General features: G+C 30.7%; 1 protein-coding gene across 1 annotated transcript in view; it reads left to right on the forward strand.

The window, feature by feature from the left end:
* LOC129000031 (allatostatin-A receptor-like) overlaps nucleotides 1-12,595 on the forward strand; it is a 32,452-nt gene extending 19,857 nt beyond the window's left edge. The window contains exons 2-4 of the mRNA XM_054426878.1: nucleotides 6,557-6,754; nucleotides 9,647-9,925; nucleotides 11,763-12,595. Of these exons, the coding sequence (XP_054282853.1) occupies nucleotides 6,557-6,754; nucleotides 9,647-9,913 (465 nt within the window). The 3' untranslated portion in view covers nucleotides 9,914-9,925; nucleotides 11,763-12,595. The remainder of the gene's footprint in view (nucleotides 1-6,556; nucleotides 6,755-9,646; nucleotides 9,926-11,762) is intronic.
* Nucleotides 12,596-13,726: the final 1,131 nt, after the last annotated feature.

Here is a 13,726-nt window from a genome sequence, read left to right on the forward strand (position 1 = left end):
CTTGACATCTTTTCATAGAATTAGCCTTTTTCGAGTTGGTTAAGTTATAAAACGGCCGCCATTTTGAGATTTCTAATCGGACCAACTTTATGTTTTATCTAATAGGTCTCTTATAAAATGCATACTAGGTTTCATAATCTTTGGTTGGAAAAAACGTCAAATATATTAAAATAATAAAACAAAATAGGGGATATCTGGATAAATATGCATTTTCGGACGTACCTTCACATAGCCTAACATTTTTCGTTTCTTTTAGCATGAGGATTCATAAAACAAAGTTTTGAAACGTTTTTATCTAAGGACACCTTATACATTCAGCATTCTCAATTTTACTTAGTATATTAGAAAATAATCAACATTTAAATAACAATTGTTAACGTATAAGTTGCTTAGTAAAAACCCCACACCCACAAAATACACAACAAAAGAAAATAAGCTATAGGATGCGTTAGAAAACTATTTATATAGTTTCAAACACACATTTTTATTAGATATTGAAAAAATTATATTTGGTTGTAGCAAAAGAATAGTGAAATACTAATTTATCTTTAAAGGCAGCGAATTACATAGTTCAAAAAACTTCAAAATGTATTTAAGCGTTAATATGATTATACGAATCCTCACAAACATGGATGAATATTTCTTAACATGGATATTTTGTATTGCCAAAAATAGCACTCTATCTCTTCAAACCAAACACATGCAATTTTTGTCAGAAGATGGGCAAAAATAGCAGAGACAGACACATTTAATTGTTTATTTGTGATGTTATTGCCAAAAAGGTTTCACATAACAGCATTCTTTATTTTTATAAAAGCACAGTTTTACTCATAACAACACGGGTAACGGACCAATGAGTTTTAAGGATTGAGAGAGAAGAAGTAAAACAGTAATGATTCGAACTTCAACTAATCAGCTGTTCAGACCAATTAAAATGTTGAGTGGTGCAATTAGTGTTTCATACAATGTTTCGTTGCATCACTGTCAGTGGCAATGATAGGTTATAAATGAAAATATAACCTCTCTTAGAAAATACGAGTAGCGATTATAGAAATTAAAACACTGTTGTTGTTTGTTAACAGTAATTGTTAGTGAATAATGTACGCAACTTGCATAAATCGTACAATACCTAAAACATTTGATAGGATCCCTATTGCATATCTAGTCTCTAATATGCTCTTGAGAAACGCTATAAATAGAACAACAAGAGCTATGGCAAGAACATTGGCTTGGGCAATGAAGATGTGCATTTGAATATAAAAAAGTATAGAGTAACTATTCGATTTTTTTTCTTTTTGGAGGTAAAGATTAGTATTGTGAGTTTTGAACAACTTTCATATACACCAATAACGTCAGTTAATATTTACCATATTTGGCAAATTGATGAGCAAGATAATTGTAACCAGGATTATGTTTGCCGAGAAATGTAACCTTATTGTATATATAGTTTTTTTTTTCTCAAAGTATTTTTATACCCATCACTAAAACCTTCAATCAATATAGCAATAAGTTACATTGAATGGAAGGCTTTTAAAGATACAACCCCTCCCTTTGTTAGTTAACGTTATCTTCAAAGGTTAAAAATCGTCAGCCTTTATACAAAATCTTTCCCCTGAAATCATAACATTCACAATATTAATATTAGAAAAATATATCCAAGTAAAGCTTAATCTATATGACTAGCTTTAATGAGTCATATTATATTTAGTAGTCATACATGATATTCGTTATAAAAATATATGTGCATAATATACTATAAAAACTAACTTATGTAAATTTTTTTTATAAATAATAATTACATTAATTTGTTACTATAAAATTCTTCACACTGCTCAATTTATTTATTTATTTATTACCCATCAAATCCTCCAAAGCCTGTGAAGAAAATTACCAAACAGCTTGGAAATAATAATGATAATCAATTGAAATGAAAACATATAAGTAATTAAGTTACAATCTTTTGAAGAAATACGCTATAATCATTGTATATTTTAAAGCAAAAACTGGTATGAAAAAAATATTTGACCATTATTTAAAATTTAATTTTAGTAAATTAATATTATTTTAATTTAACTTTGATTAACGTGATCTTCATTCAATGTCTAGATTGTTTTGAGTCTCAAAAAAAAAATTAAAAATAAGATTTAAGGATAAAGTAAGTAAATAATCCGATTTTTCTTACTAATAATTTTGCTTTGTTGCATAACATTTCAGTTTTAACGTACAAGTAATCTAACTTTATTTTCCACGCAACTTCGAATGGCTGAAAGTTTATTCAGCAAAAGAAAAACACATAAACATTCAAGGTCTTATCTAGTTTACAGCGTTTCGGGCTGACTGCAAAGTTTTATATGGTTATGGATTTCGTTGAAAACAACTGTTTGGAATTCACTTTTTATAAATTGAAATTTAACATGAATTAATATGTCTTTTCATGACGTATGTTTGAAAAAGTTTTATCAAAATAGTAAACGTAAAGTATCAAGAAAAAACTTTTTATAAAACTATATTCTTACTATTTGTGGTAAAATAATGTTTTTTATGATAAATTATGTTTTGTTTTAATCTAAAAATAGTCTATAGTTATGAGGTAAATACAACCAAAAGCTGGTTTTAACTTACAGTTCTTCAACTATAAAGTTCTCACGTAATAAATAATACAAATAATGTTTCGCAACTTCAAAATTAAATAATACTTGCAGCCCTCACATTAGCTATGTCAAGGGAGGTAATTCAATTGCCCGTGCTTGACGAGCTGCTCAGTACTCTGTTATAGAGGTGATTAAAAATTGCCACACGAAAAATTTCTTGAAACATTTTCAGCCATATGTTTAATCCCACAAATAAAACTCTCCTTACTGAAAGTAACTTGAATATTGTGAGGTTCAATATACTTGGCTTTATCAATGCCAGTAAAAAGAAATTCGTTTATAAAAAGCTGATCTTAAGACTTGATTTTCTAGTATAAACCTCGCCCAAAATGTAACACGTACCCTTATTAATAAGTTATTTTACTTTTCCGTAAGTGGTTAAGCCAAAAACACAAACGAGTAAACACTAATGATGTGAGATAGGCTAAACGGGCTTATAAATAAGTTCATGACTCTAGTTCTGTATTAAACCGCCGTTGAATGTTTATAATGCGTACAATTGTCGTTAGTTATGAATGTAGCTTCAGCTTTACAAGAGCTATAGTTTATTAAAAAGTCCATGTAAATTACAGAATTACACATATCATCTAACTCATTACTTTTAATCGCGTCTTTCTATGTACTATACAGGCGATATTTAATGTGGTTTTAATTTACATATAGCCTTTTTAAAGTTTTTTGTCTGACCTGTATATATTTATATTTTTTTACACAATAGTAACTAGAATATTGATAAATAATGTATTTACTACATAGTCTAGGTTAGAAAATGGAATTGTAAGTTACTAACAAACTAGCTTAACACACTATCTAACTTAAAACTAGAGTTTTTTTTTTTAGTTTTTAGCAAAGGAAATCAAACGGATTTCATCATTTGATTCTACCACTAGCTTGTTTTGTATTGGAATATTGTGTGCAGGGGAATGATAAGGGATTGTCACACCTATAAACATAAAACGTAAGCGAACCCCCTTAAATGTGAAAATATGACAAGTTATGACGGTTATTTTGAGTAAAATTGTTTATTATGTACAGTTAAACTTATTTCAACAGCCTTTGGAAAGTGTTTATTTTATTTTAATTTAAATAAATACAACCATCCGTGCTACTAAAGTACTTATAAAAATTTCCTAATATCGTAAAAGGATTGTAAAGTAACATATACTTTGTTGGGAAAATATTGGACATAACCTTTGTGTAATTTAATAGTAAATCTCAAATGACGAGATTATTGTGATATAATATAACACACACGTAAAAAAACTTCGTGCAAGATTTGAGACAAAACCAATTCTTTAATAGGCCTATCTCAAACACTACTATATCTTCTCATAAAACTATCTATGACAACTAGTTTTAAAACAAAAATAAAGAAAATGAAACAAGTTTATAACTGAGAAAGTATTTTCTAGAAGAAAACACATAAACACTGGGGTCTTATCAAGTTTACAATGTTCTTGGGCCGTCTGTAAAGTTTATACTGTTATGAATTCACAGAGAATGGGGCAATATGAAATAAACCTTGCTAGACAGAATGGTACCATTGGAATAGAACAGAATGATACCATAACGGTATGACTTTTATTCCACTCAATATCTTTTTTTTTGTTTCTTTTCAATATAACGAAAAAAATTTTCTCACAATTATGTTCACGTGTCGTTTAATATTAGTCGTCTAAATTGCACGGTCGGTTCTCGTATATTTTTCGTATAATTACTGAATATTGTGGTCACACAGGTGGGATTAATACTACTAAGTTATAACTTATATTAAACATCATGCTTTTTATGCAAGAAATAATATTACAAAAATATATTGCTATTGCAAGAGGTAAGGAAATAGATCAGTTGGTCTTCTTATCAGTGTTCAAAATATTTAAACTCTTTCAAAATATCAACTTTAAGATATGATTATATGATCACCTATTGATTTCTTTATAACTTTCTGAGCAACGATAATTTGATTAACATATTTTTTTTTCAAATTTTGAGTATTAATAAAAAAAAGTAACCTAATATTTTAGTTTCTTAAGCAATCAATAATCAATTAACTGTTCACAAATTCTTTGTACAAGAAACTTTTCGTTTAAATAACTTTCAACCTTTTTTATCAATCCCTTTTAATTCAATAAGTCCTGAAAATATAAAGTCAAAGAAGAAAATCTAATTAGTTGAACCTGGGTTTCTGCTTTATTCCCTTAATAAAGGCGATTAATAGCTAATTCCGTTCCTTTGCGCTGTTCCGCTCACTTTGAAATTTCATAAATCTCTTTAGTTATAGTTTCTTTTGCAAAATATCTTGAAAGTATCTGTTAATTGAGTAATAAAGTTCCATTTAAGCTATATTTTTGGAATCTGTTCGTAATTGTCACACATAATTCATTACCGTAAGAAATTCAATCAACTCTTTATTACATATCTCCATTTAGGTCGGAACATATTATTTCTGCTATACTTTGTGAAATTCACAAAACCTTATTTTATCATCGTCAAAACGTACGTTTCATCAAGTAGTATAGAAGAAACATGGCCCAATTCCCCATTTCCCTTGTCCATTTTCTTTTATAACGTTGCCTGCGGCTACGTGATCCGAAAACACGTTTTTGAGACGTAAATAAGAATAGAAACTTAGGCCTATTGTATATTATTTTACTAACAGAAAACTTGAACGTTATAAATAGTTTCCATTCGGTATGTTTATTTACATTATCAAAAGATGAACAGCGATGATAAAACATTTAAACTTATTTAGTGACCAAGTTATATCGTGCGATATAAAAATAATTTAACTATTTTTGAACTTTTGTGATGATTATTTGTTGAAGAAATGTGGGTAAAAACTCATTGAAACAACTTTTTAACCTAAAAGGTATAATAAGTCTATTAAACTTCTCTGTCAAAAATGCAACATGTTGTGACATCAAATTGTTTTTCCTACAATTACCTGACAATGTACATGTTCTCTCACTGATTTGAGAAAGCAAAGTGGTCAATTCGCTCATCGGTGAGACAATGTTAACATTGTCTCACTCTAATTGCTTTGTCTCACTCCAGATTTGCAACGTGAAGGCAAGAAATAGTGAGCGCGTAACCTGCAGGCAACGTCGTATGCGCGCGAAGTACGTTGGCAGCACTGGCTGTAAATCAGCTGGTCAGCTGTTGTACTGTTGTATTTGTCACTTCACATTAAATGTTATATTAAAAGTTCACTTCTGTGTAAAAATAGGTTATGTTTGAACAAACATAAGACCAATTTATTTGTTTTATGGTAACTGTAGGAAAAGTATAATGTGCAACTCGAGTTCAAAGTACAATTGCCTCACTCGAGAAACCATTCCTCACCTGCCTACGGCTCGTGAGTAAGGATTTCTCTCGAGTGAGGCAATTGCTCTCTTTTCTCACTAGTTGCACAAATAACAATTCCTTATCCTATCTTAGAATGCAGTCTACATATTTGTATTAATATGAAATGTGTCACATGTTTTATTAATACTCACATTGATAACTTTGCTTAAAGGAGATTAACCAAGAGTATTTCTTAAGTTTTTTTTTACAACTTTTAGCGTGTTTTATTTTTACGTTAAAATATTATCTTCTGGACTGACTATTTTAAAATCTTATATTATTTTCAAAACAAATTAATTTTGAAGGCATAGCATTTTACGAAGACCCATAAAACTTAAGAGTTGCACTCTACCGCAAACCAAACCATACCTGAGTATTTGGTCAAACTAATGACCTAATTGATTAGAATCATTGATCAAGTAGTTTTCTAGCAGCGAAATAATTGCAAGTTTTACTTTAATATTCCCACGACTCTTATATGCTATTTATTATCATGTCGATGAACAATTTTCCCTATTTTAGAGTACGTTTTCTTCTCTAATCCTGACTCTCTTTGACAGGTCACCTTCTTCGCCACCTCGTACGTCATCCCGCTGGCCCTGATCTGCGGCCTTTACCTCTGCATGCTGATGCGTCTCTGGAGGGGCGTAGCCCCCGGAGGCCATTGTTCAGCAGAGAGTCGCAGAGGCAAGAAGAGGGTGACGAGAATGGTCGTGGTGGTGGTCGCCATCTTTGCTATCTGCTGGTGCCCAATACAAGTAAGAAATCGAAGTGAAATAATGAAGTTAGGAAGAATTGAGTTTTTATTGAAGTTAGAGAAGAACTCCAATTTTTTATATAATCTTTAAACTTATCTTTATCTTTACACGTTCCCATAGCACATAGTAAATTTTTATTTAATCTTAAACTTTTTATTCTATTTCAAATTAGCTCAAAAATATATATAATTTTTAACAACTCGAGTCTACGCACAGACCACTGAGGTCCATGTAGACTCATTTCCTTATCTATTACATTAGTTATTATTCAAGCCGGAGCAAACATTCAACTAGTATTTAAGTTTTTACTATTATAACTTTATAAATTTAATTTTACTAGAATTAATTTACGTAATCAATTTACTCTATAATGCTTCAAGACTATATATATTTGTATTTAATTTTTTTGAAAAATTGTAAATTTTTTATATATTGTGGAAATAAAATTGATTTGATTTGAAAAAAAAAAAAAAAAAATTGTTGTGTCAAAGCTTTTGAATGAGGCACAATGATTATGGTAATAGAATTAAATGTCATTCAATAATCAGTGGAACAATTTTGCAGGTACAAAATTGTGGTTTGATTGTAGATGAAGAAACTGAGGTGTAATATACTTGAGGTGTCAAATTACTTGCTGTTTGATTGACTTATTCTCGTAAGAATAAATTACTTACGTCAAATAGCTCAATACTGGATGGTGAGTTTCATTCAGACCATGATAACAGCTGATGATAACACACTGTGTCAAATCATGTTCTGAATGAAACTCACCATCCAGTAGTGAGCTATTTGACATTAGTAATTCATTCTTACAATAATATCAACAGCTCAGGGGCTTAACAATGAATTTAAATTTCGTATTCTACCTATTGGGTATTTCTTCCTAAATATAACTTTTTGTTTTCAATATTACTAAGTTCCAGGCCCAAAATTCTCTCGACTCACCTACATATTAATATAACATTTTACCCACATTTTTCATTCATTCAACATCACGACATGAAATATTTGAAATTCAAACAATTATTTAGACTAATGCCTAAGATGAAACTCAACATAACATGTGTGGACTATAGATTTGTGTTCCGGTGACTTAAGGGTTCGACATGAAATAAGATAGTATTGTGATCAATACATTTATTTTACCTTGATTAAAAACATGGTAAATTGACATAATTTTTATGTTACAAACTATTTTTAGTGACATATTTTTTATTGATGGTATGTATTTTTTTACTTTTTGCAAATAGTTTGTTTGGGGTTTATGGATAGGAATGATGTTTTAAGAATAGCTCAAACAACATTAGTAGCTCGTTCTCCACAAGTACTTACATTTACGTGTTGTATTTATTTGTTTAGTATATTTCGGATTATGTAGATACCAAATATCTTTTTTTTATTAGCTCATAAATAATAATTAATTATTTCTATTTAAATGTTGCATATTTTTATAAATATTCTTAGGCACAGATCATACAATAGATTTGGTTCCTTAATAACTGAGCTTGTAAATTAATAACAAATACATAAAGAAACTCACGTATGATGAATAACTTCCCCTACAGTTGCTTATGTCAAAGGCAGGAAGCAGTGCGATATTCATCCCAACTTTAATATAGGACCCGCATTTCACGGTCCCTTTATTTTGTGAAGGTTTTAATTTATTGTGAAGTTTTGGATCCTTTGAACAAACCCTCTTCCTTTAGTTACCTTTGTAAAAAATATTACATTTAAAAATGAATGTGTTATTTGCAGATTCACTTCCGTAAGAAAGACAAACACACAAGGCACTGTCAATATACAGTACAACAATATTACTGAAATATGTCTTCAGATATCCTACCCAGAAAATATTAGATTAGACTTTAAAAGGGTTCAAAAGTAAATATTGAATATGGGTTGATTACAGTATTATAAGTTTATTAAATGGTTAATATATACGGTTTTAACAAACCGTATCTTTGTGGTTAACATTTTATTAGATTATTGTCTTCATGTTCATACTGAAAAAGTAGGTTTAATAGCTTTCTAACTCATTAAACACCTGTTAAGTTAATGTATTTATATGCATTTATATTTTCCAATATGAATCCAAATGAATGGTTTCATTGAAATTACTTTATTATGAATATTACATAGTGTATTACATTAGTACATAGTGTTCGTATAAAGGTAACCTAGGAATGAGAAATTTGGAGCAAAGCTATCAAATTTTTGTTTGTAAAATACAAACAATAAACATAAAAAATGCTTTTATTCATTTGCTTGGCTTCAATATTTTGATAATTTTTTGATAGTTTGACACGGAAATCTTAGTATAAATAGCTTATCTTAGGTGAATGACCATTTAACTGTTCTATCAGCAACCATATAAATTTCAAACTAATACATTTGTGTCTTGATCAAGTCGCATATCATCAAGGCATAATGTCATTTGTCTGAATTATTCAGACCACTCAATTCCTTCCAAATGTAATGTTTGTATTCATCGGATGTCAAAAAGTGTTCCTCTGAAAAATCTTACAAAAAGTTCAAACAGATACCATCCTAAACATCAATATTTTTTCAAGTGAGTACTTGACTCAAGATATTCTGGTTTGCATTAGCAATTACATCATAGAAAAATAATATCATAGACAAATAGAATTAAATGTAGACTAACAGCAGTGCTGCTGTTAGCATCAGTTCTGGCGTCCACCGCTGGGACTACCGTAGGCTATAGTTAATGCGCACGTGCTACGTAACTACACGGCACTCCCAGCGGTGGACGCCAGAAATTATGCTAACTGCAGCACTGCTATCGGCCTATATTTAATATGATGTAAATATGATATAAATCAACAGTATTGTCTCATACTCATACAGTTAAAAGTTTATTTGATCTGTTCTCAGGTGATTCTGGTGTTGAAAAGCGTAGACAGGTACGAGATAACGAACACCTCGGTGATGATTCAGATCGTCAGTCACGTTCTGGCCTACATGAACTCATGCGTCAACCCCATCTTGTATGCTTTTCTTTCGGAAAACTTCCGGAAGGCGTTCCGCAAGGTTATATACTGTGGCCCAGACCGCTCCCACCTTCCCGGCCACATCAATGGCCGACCCGACCAGGAGAAGTCGGCTTTGACCAAGACTACTAGATCCAACGATATATTATGAACCGCTGGATCGGTGAGTAGCTCATGAGAAGTCTCCAAATTAATCGGCATTATGCACAGAATGCGTTTACTCTGTATTGAAATGGTGGTGTAACATTATTGTAAGAAGCAGATAAAAATAAAAATGCTGTGGCCAGGCACAACGGCAGTCAAGGTCCAAAATATTCTTTTAAGAAATAGTGGACCCTGTTATTCAGATGCACTTGTCTCTTAACTAGACCTACAAACGATATTTCTAAAATTTTAAACAATTCGTTCTTGTATCTTGATCCTAATAAACAGAATTAAGATTACAAGGAAGTTTAAATGGGTGAAATAAATAAGCTCTATGAAGATAGCGTGATTGGAACTCAGAACTCTCCTGGAGCCGATGAAAACGTTACATTTAAATCTACTATTGTACGCACCATCGATGTGTATAGTCTAACTATACAGTATACATCGATAGTCTGTACCAGGCCACTAAAAGCGCTGCTGTCACTGACTGGCGTGCTAGGCTAGACGTGGGGAGGGGGGGGGTAGAAGAGATGTGTACTTTAATAAAAAAAATATAAAAAAAACACTGCGACAACAACTATTCTAGATTATGGATGTTACGTTACAGGCAAAGTATATAATGCAGACATCCTATACAATGTCTGAAGTTATTAGACAAAGTACGAAATGAATAATAACGATAGGATGTTATTCATTTTGACTAGGCATCGTAGCCCTGTCAATAAAGGTTTAAAATGGGAAAAAAATTGGAGTCAAGCTGAATTTTACCCTATTGATATATAAAAACTAGAGAAACATTTTTACATAAGTCCCCAAAAATCCCCCTCGAACCATGTTAAGTTGGCCAAGGTTCAAACTGTTGATAATTACCAACTTTCTATTTTCTCTGTAATTAATAATCGGATCGCATACATATTTTGGTTATTTTGTTTACCGGTAACTTAGCTACAATATTGGTTTTCTTTGCTTTCTGCTAAAAACAATAATTAATTATCTACAGACTTGTATACACAAAAGAATAGGTAAATGTAGAGTTTACTTTTGTGGTTTACAGTATTAATTTTTGGTTTATTATAAAAATTACTTTGAAATAAATACTGTAGACCATCATTTACAAATCTAATGATATACATTTATATACATGTATGAGAAATCCTGTATATAAATGTATACAAAATATAGTGTAGAATATCTAAATATTGTGTGTATGATTAAATTAGGTCAGTTTATTTTAGATTAGATATACGAGTAATTATTACAAACAAGGGTAGAAAAGTCTACAAAATTCCAAGAACAGCGTATTTTATACATTGCCCTACAGTGCCAATAGGCATTCTATAGAATGACGAAGTATATAATTTGCTCAATTTCATACTTTGCCTGCTTCATTTTAGGTATTTTATAGAATGCTTAGTCATTCTATAGAATGCCTGATTATATACTTTGCCTGTAACATATACACTACTCTTGCAGATTCAACGCAACGTTTGAATTCATGGGTTGGGTTTTCATTATGCCTGACTGGAAGTTTTTTGCAGTAAATTCTCTTTCATCTAAGAAATTTTCCCAAAACAACTTCTTTAATCGTGTCTTAAATTATAAGAAAGAATTAAAATATTATTAATGAGACGCTGTACGAACTAAGATTTTATAGCAAATGCGCAACAATGATTTCATAAGTTGCTTCAAATCTGTTAGTTTTGTCAAATATTTTTTTTATATATGTTAACCCTCGAAATTTACTTACACTACTGATTTTACACTTGTTTAAAACTGAAAGCACTAAGTGTTGTACAGACAAAACAATCTTGACTCTACCAACTATTAATGTTTATAACTTGTTTTTGTTGCAGGTCTATGAAAACATCGCCGTATTCACTCCCTTGTATATAAGACTTGCTAATTTTGTATTTTAACTCCTCTGTAGTTTTATTAACTTTACTTACATCATCATAGTTGTACCTATCCATGCGATATTGGGTATGTTTTAACAAATTTGATCTTTTGCTATACCGGTGTCAATATGCTCATGATTGTTCAGTGTTTTTGGGCAAACACCTCTTTGTGTTAACCTAAATGTTAAGTGTTATGTTGTTATTGTTATCCAATGTATAGGCTGTAATTTCCTATTTGTTAGTTGTTTTCGAATAAACAAAAATATTCTAATGTAAATCTAATTGATGAAATAAATTTTATAAAAACGATAAATTTCGTTTAATACTATTGTTTTGTTATAGGTATTATAATTACAACTTTAGCAATTGTGTTAAGTTGGCAAAACGTATCAACTGTAATATTAAGACTAGGTATAATATGAAAATAGGATCTATTTTAAATAAACGAGTATCGTAAAACGCTTAAACCTATCCAAAGATAAGTTATTTTTATAAAATGCCTTTACACCATAGACTTATTTTGTATTTAAAATCCATTTTGCTTTGTTTCTCTAAACCTTTTTCGTTTCACTTGTATACGTATCTTCGTGACTTGTATATTTAGTGTCGACAAGGTGGCTGCACTGGTTCCCAGTGTTGCGGGGTTGGCAACATTGCTCAATGACGTCATCATGTTCTCGCCCTCCCGTTTCCGGTCTGAGCCCCAGTTTCCGGGAGTGCGACGCCATGAGATACTCTTGTATACATCAGTCTCTTTGTACTAGAGAAAATAAAATAAACATGTACATTTATTTTAACATTTTCTTCATCCCCTCTCTCTTTTATTATGTAAATAATTTATAGTGCAGGTGGTTTTCTAACATTTGGAAGCATTTTGTTTATTTGTAGAAGACAAATTCACTAAACATCTTAACACAGATTTATATCGATTATAGAGGTTGGCTGAAAAGTAACTTGCCCCCCTCATTAAATTTTAAACCTTTTGAGATATTTAAAATCGGTTTAAGGCTACCTTCTTTAGAAATGAGGGGCAACAATAATTGTGATTCATTTTGAAAATTTCGCCCTTAGGGGTAGCGGGGGTGTTAAACATGCTTTTACTAACCATTGTCTTAATAAATTTTAGCTGTTATTTTGTTATTAGTTGTTTGATTTCTATTTTCTTTTTGTTTATTGTTTGGTTTTGTTAAGACCCGTAAAATGATACAAAACTCGACTATACTTGCTAGCCTATTTGAAAACTTTGAGCTACTCCCTACCCATTCAATGGAAAAATTTTCAAAATCAAATATAATTATTGTAGCACCTCATTTTCCAAGAAGGTTTCCACAAACCGATTTCAAATATCTCAAATGGTTTAACAATTAAGGAGGGGCGCAAGTTACTTTTCAGCAACCCTGTATACCAGTAGCAATATTAATGAGTGGTGATGTATGTTAGCCTCCATATTACTGTATAGGCCTAATACCATTGACTTTATATCTACACTGTGTAGATATAAAGTCAATGATAATACGTACCAATTCGTTGTTTTATGTTGCAGCTGGTTTCATCTCCGTGGAGTTATCTCAGGTGTTTAAGGATACATTTGTCATTTGTATAATATATTGGCCTATCAACTCTAAAACATAGTATTTTATTAACTACTATAATACCTACTACGCCCAGTCTAATAAAGTATATTATTTCATTTTACTTCAGAACTTAAATTTGTATTATGTCAAAGAAATTTAAAAAAATAGCAAGAAAGCTTTTAACCTGACTATGAGTTCTACCCATGGCATTAACATTTATTACAGATGTTTTATTCTTCCATTAGAACATAAAATTTTTTATCATGCCATTTAAACAACGTTCGTTTGCTGTACATATTACTTTAATAATGCAATTTGATACATGTTTACTGAGGCTGAATATATTGG

The sequence above is a fragment of the Macrosteles quadrilineatus genome, unplaced genomic scaffold, assembly GCF_028750875.1.
Source record: "Macrosteles quadrilineatus isolate MER2022 unplaced genomic scaffold, UCM_ALF_1.0 Scaffold_8__2_contigs__length_117827958, whole genome shotgun sequence".
In the NCBI taxonomy this organism is placed as follows: Eukaryota; Metazoa; Arthropoda; class Insecta; order Hemiptera; family Cicadellidae; genus Macrosteles; species Macrosteles quadrilineatus.